This window comes from Nicotiana sylvestris, chromosome 6, assembly GCF_000393655.2.
Source record: "Nicotiana sylvestris chromosome 6, ASM39365v2, whole genome shotgun sequence".
NCBI classification, from domain to species: domain Eukaryota; kingdom Viridiplantae; phylum Streptophyta; class Magnoliopsida; order Solanales; family Solanaceae; genus Nicotiana; species Nicotiana sylvestris.
This window is the reverse complement of record NC_091062.1, coordinates 158,491,003-158,497,305: the sequence shown is the minus strand read 5'-3', so window position 1 is coordinate 158,497,305 and position 6,303 is coordinate 158,491,003. Positions and strand designations below refer to the sequence as shown.

The 6,303-nt window shown below is 34.6% G+C and overlaps 1 protein-coding gene across 1 annotated transcript; it reads left to right on the top strand.

Moving 5' to 3' along the window:
• The first annotated feature begins 993 nt into the window (after nucleotides 1–993).
• Nucleotides 994–1,718, top strand: LOC104227698 (uncharacterized). The gene is made up of 2 exons (XM_009779998.1): nucleotides 994–1,287; nucleotides 1,470–1,718. The coding sequence occupies exons 1-2, from the start codon at nucleotides 994–996 to the stop codon at nucleotides 1,716–1,718; spliced, it is 543 nt and encodes a 180-aa protein (XP_009778300.1).
• Nucleotides 1,719–6,303: the final 4,585 nt, after the last annotated feature.

The following is a 6,303-nucleotide window of genomic DNA, read 5'->3' as shown; positions in this document are numbered from 1 at the left end:
AGGCAACATCAATTGTCTATCCGGGCGTGCCACACTACTCTTGCATGTGGCATATTTGGACAAATATAAGGGCAAAGTTCAAGAAGGGTCATCTACAATTAAATGAATTGTACTTTGCTACAACGTCGGGAGTCTTGTGTGACAAGAAAGTGTCACCGTTACTAAAAGGTAAGTTTTATAGAGCAGTGGTTAGGCCTGCCATGTTATATGGAACTGAATGTTGGCCGGTAAAGAACTTACACATACAGAAGATGAAAGTAGCGGAGATGAGGATGTTGAGGTGGATGTGCGGGCATACAAGGATGGATAAGATTAGGAATGAAGATATTCAAGAGAAGGTGGGTGTGGGCCCCATGGAGGACAAGATGCGGGAAGTAAGACTCAGATGGTTCGGGCACATTCAGAGGAGGAGCATTGATGCACCGGTGAGGAGGTGTGAGCGACTGGCTGTGGTGGGCACGCGGAGAGGTAGAGGGCGACCTAAGAAGTATTGGGGAGAGGTGATCAGACAAGACATGGCGCGACTTAGGATTACTGAGGACATGACCCTTGACAGAGGATTATGGAGGTCGAGCATTAAGGTTGTAGGTTAGGGGAAAGTTGTGAATATTTCTACAACACAATAGAGTGAGACTAGCCAGTAAGGAGTTAGACTAAGAATGTCATTGGTCGTCTATTGATGTAGGGCTTTACCTGCTAGTTTTACTATACCAGCCATATATTTCGTATTTCGTATTTCGTATTCTGTATTTAATATCTCTTATATTGCGGTTATTTTATTATGCATTTTATGGTACTAATATATCGGCTCCTGTTGCTTTTTTGAGCCAAGGGTCTCCTGGAAACAGCCTCTCAACCCTTCGGGGTAGGGGTAAGGTCTGCGTACATATTACCCTCCCCAGACCCTACCTGTGGGATTATACTGGGTCGTTATTGTTGTTGTTGTACTTTGCTACAACACGGTCATACACTCTGGATGAGTTTAATGAAAGGATGTCGAAGATTGAAGAGATAGACCCGCGTGATATTGACTATCATAGATGGTCAAGAGTACATGCAACGGTGAATAGAACTTGGACTATGACATCAAACATTGCAGAGCCGTTGAATGCTGTAACAAAAGATGCAAGAGAGCTGCCAATATTTGACCTATTAGAGTATATGAGGACACTTCTTGAACGTTGGACGAACGAGAAGTTATTGAAGGCAAATGGTACTTTCACATTCCTTGGGTCCAAATTCAACAAAGAATTGGAGAACAACAGAACATTATCTCATAAACTTAGGGTAAGATCTGTTTATTTGGTGCAGAAAAATAATATTTTAATATACAATATTTCTATATTGTAGATAAATTGTAGACAAATTGTAGTTAATTTGTAGATTGTAGATAAATTGTAGATAAGTTGTAGATAATCTATTTTTTATGATTGTAAATATTTTTCTTTCTGTTTGTTATGTAATTGTAGGTGAGTGCTTCAACAGATCATATCCATACTGTGATAGATGGTGTGAAGCGGTATATTGTGTGTCTTGAAAGCAAGAAATGTAGCTGTGGCCAGTTCCAACTTGAAGAACTTCCATGTGTGCATGCTTTGGCAGCTTTAAGGAACGGGAATGAAACTTATGAAAACTATTGCTCTCCATATTACACAAAGAAGAGCCTACTGCGTACATGTGAAATACCAGTAAATCCCCTTCCTGATGAAAGTAAATGAAATGTGCCACAACATATATTTGATGAAGTAGTAAATCCACTTACGGGAGAGAAAAGGCAGTCAGGAAGACCTCAAAAGGAAAGATACAAAACATATGATGAACTAAAATCGAAGTATAAGGTGTCATGTGGCAACTGTGGAGGTGAATGGCATAACAAAAGATCTTGCAAGAATGCGTCCAAAAAGAAATAAATATCATGTAGTTAGAATAGTATTTCAAAATAATTGTTAATGTGTTCAAGTTAACAGAATTTTGTGTGTAATCGTTTAAGTTTTTAAAGATCTTAATGTAGTTAATTTCAATTTGTTTCTGTGTTTGTTAACATGTTTTTCTGTATTGTGTCAAGCATCTTCCTCCATTTTTGACATTCTGTTCATAGCAGTTACTATTTATTATCTACAATATAACTACAAGTTAAAAAAATTAACTTAACTTGAACTAACAGTTATATACAGAAATTAAATACAACTGGAGGTATTCCCTACAAGTTATATACATATTCAACTATAAAATTATATACAATCTCAACATTCAGTGTTTTCAGATTGTAGATAATTTGAAGTTTTTTAGTAGATAAATTGTATTCTAACAACGTAATAACTACGTTTAAGATAATGAAGAACAAGTGCTGTAAATATTAAACAACTGGAGATAAAACCACCAAGTTATTTTCAAGTGAACTACTACATTGGATAGAAATTAACAAAACAAAAGGTTTGCTATAATAAAAACACAAATGAATTGTTCGGAAAGTTGTGTACTATACTTCTCCTACAAACTAGCATCAACTAAATTACATATACATGACACTGCTTCTTCTTTCTCTAGACTCTTGTTTTCTCATTCAATGCAGGTGCACCCTTCCTCCTTGCCAGTATGCATGTAACCTCACTTTCACTGATTGACCCATCTTCCTGCTTCTTTGTAGCATAGTCCCATAGGAGCGCTCCATAGCGTCTATGATGTTGGTCAATATCAGAAAGGTCTTCTGCGGAAATTGACAAATCTCCAAGGCTAACATACTCCGCAAAGGCAGCAACAAATACACCACAATCGCTGCATAACATAATTTTTTTAAAATATTTACCAAATGATTAGAAATAAAAAAGGAATTAAATGCATAGAAAGAGAGAATAGATTTTTTACAATGACCCTCCTTTTTGATGTGGAATCTCTCCAACGATCCACTGAATGTTAAGAGAGTCGGTAACAAGTTTCTCGATGTATGCCTTTGTATTCTTGAAGTTAATGTCTTTACGCTTCCCATAGAAACCAGTGCATGACAAATACAAAGGGATAATAACAGAGAACTTTTCGACACAGGATTCAACAACTTGATGGTTGCATGAAGAGACCATGGAATCATACGCATAAAGTTGCATGTCTGCAATGTCGAAAATGACCAACACCCAATGGAATTTTTGTACAATATTGACCGGCATGATGACATAGCCAACTTCATCCATGCAACATTGGCAAGTAGTCTATATCCCAAAATATATTTTGCAACAACATCTTGGGGTTTAACAACCAAATACTTCTTTTGTGGAGGTGAATTTATGAACTTTTCATAAATTTGTTCTATCCTGGTCTTGAACAAACAATCCGTTGTGGTAAACCTGGTCTTGTTATTGGGGCCATACTTGCCTCTTTTCCTCAAGTAATACATTAAAACATCAATGTGCTGCAACCAAAAATAGTTGGCATATAAACAGCAAGTCAACTTCAAATAATCTACATAAAACTACATTATAACTACAATTTACTACAAAACTGAAACAAAAAATCTACAATGATGTCTAAAAACAGCTCTACAATTTAAACTACAAAGTCAACTTCAAATAATCTAAAAATAACTACAATTTATCTACAATTATTGGGCAAGCATGTAATACAACATCTACAATCATGCATACATTATATCTATATTTATACTACAATTAATCTTGTAATGTTCTACATAAACTATAAAATAACTACAATTACACTACAAAAAAGAAATACAGCAACAAACTATTCTATCCACAAAATATATATAGAATTTATACTATAAATAATCATCAAATATGATACATAATCTGAAACCTAAATACAATTACACTAGATACAAGAAAGACAACATTTACAATCATATCTACATAATATCTACAATTTATACTACAAGTCATCTTCATATATTATAGATATCTATAACATAACTACAATTAAACTACAAAACAGAAGACAAAATATCTACAAATCATATCTTGGGAATAGACTCCTTGATACTTACCGAGTCATTGAGGATTTGTCCGGGGTGAGTTAGGGAAAAGAACCATTCCTTCTTATTAATCTTTTCCACTCCAAGGTCTAACCAAGGCTTAATTTGGCTATCTTATATGGAAAACGGAGCCTTCCTCCTGTAACAACAAATAAATATCAAAAAAATTGTAGAATGAATTAGATATGTAAAAGATAAATGTTGAAATGCAAGTGTCAAATTATGCATCCATACCTCTTTGAACCTTTGTCGCTACAGTGGTATAACCACTTGTTGAAGTTATCTAAAACCTCCGGATCTATATCTTCATCAATAACAGTAGTAAAAGGGTGCTTGAGGTAGAAAATTTTAAGCCCAACTGAGTTGCTGCCCCCAGAACTGTATAGAGGGATAAATGGTGATCGGGCATGCTTTCCCGGATGCCTTGTTATCCCTGGATGCATAGGTGTTGCATCATCTTGTATGGGCTCTCCAAACTTAACCAATTGGTATAAGTTGTCAGGCAACTCAAAATCATCTAGTGTGACCCCTTTCTTCTCAACTCCTGATCCTTCCGAATCACCTAGATCTACATACCGTGCATCTGCACCTTCATTGTCATGTTCCTCAATGACTTGTTCTGTCTGAGCTGCTACTGTCATTTTGTGAATTGGGGACTGTGCATTGATATCTTCCATCACTGTAACACAATTCATATCTTACTTAACAAGAATGTTAAAATTTATAAACAACAAGAAAATATCTCTGAATGACAGTATGATACCTGCTTTATCTTTATCAGTTGCAACTTGAAAATGTGTATATAAATCACCATGTGCTAGAAGATTTTCTTTACCAACTGCACCTTCAACATGCTCTGTTTTATAATTAAAATTAGTAAATAATACTGGATAATGGTGGCTTGAGTTGTAGAATATGTGTATCAAAATTGTAGATAATTTGTGGATAAGTGTAGATATGTTGTATATACACTGACACAAATTGTAGATACTTTGTAGGTATTTTGTAGATACCTATTTTGCGGGTGCTGGCCTGCACTTGTTTCCCAATATTGAACTGAAAATGCTGATTGTTCAAGTCTTTTTGTTGGTCATTGTATTTTGTTGAACTGCCAACAAACTGAATGTTTTATGTTAGTTTGTATATATTTTTTCATATGTCTAAATTGTTTTGGTAGAAAAATAAAAGTCAGATCTTACCTTTGCATCATCTTGCACATTTCTACTATTTATCATTTGCAAAACAGTATGCACAGACTCATTTATAAACCCTCAAAGGCTATCGAGTTCTACAAAGACAGCTTTCCTAAAATCTTCAAGCTTTCCATCAACCTACAAGTTACAATATAGTAAGTTGTTAACTTCATAAACATATGCAATTATATATAGATATATATCAGAATATATATATATATATCAGAATTTACAAATTTGTAGATATTTTGTAGTCAGTTTATGAAATGTGGATATATTGTAGATATGCAATTATATATAGATATATATCAGAATTTACAAATTTGTAGATATTTTGTAGTCAGTTTATGAAATGTAGATATTTTGTAGATATATTGTAGTTTATATGTATTATCTACTCAATTCCTTTTTCTAATTTTCTGATCTTCTTAGCAATAGACTCCTTGTCCTCTTCTCTATCTGTTTGTTTGTGTTCCAACGTAGGAGGATCAGCATTGGGAACCTCAGATGTTTGTTCACCTTCTTGAACTTTGTACTCAATTTTGTCGGGCAAAATCAGCATTGCAATCTCTTCTCCAGATTCACCTATGTTGGTAAACTAAATGAGGAAAAATAAATTAGTTTGATCAAGGCAGAATATGTAGAATAATTGTAGAAATTTTGAAGGTAAATGTATAATCATAAAAAAAGAAACTTTACCTTTATCAACTCAGGCTTTATCATCTTCTCTTCAAAGGTAGCTAACCAAATCTGCCCCTTACTAGCTGACCATCTTAGTATGCAAGATATTGAGTTAGAACACCTCGTAGCTATATCAGTGCTGACAGTAGAGCAACACTCATAAAGTCATACTTGCAATGCTAGTGAGCATCCCCATATGAGATAAGAATGTACATACGGATTTAGTCTGTGCCTAACAGATTCCATCATATGGATGAAAGATTTAATATCCCATGGGTATGACTCATACTGCCTAGATTCTACCAAATAGAACCTAAAGTGATCTACAAAATAAACACGATCTTTGTCCGAATGACAAATGAAAAATTCTAAAAGATAAAGGATGCACAACTTTACCGCATCCTCATCGTTTACCCAGGATCTAGTGGTTACTATCTGTTTCAAATAAGA

Excerpts from the sequence above, each read along its gene's own strand:
- LOC104227698 (XM_009779998.1), top strand. The coding sequence starts at position 994 with ATGTCGAAGATTGAAGAGATAGACCCGCGTGATATTGACTATCATAGA. Across the intron at positions 1,288-1,469 it reads CATTATCTCATAAACTTAGG|GTGAGTGCTTCAACAGATCA; the intron begins GTAAGATCTGTT and ends ATGTAATTGTAG.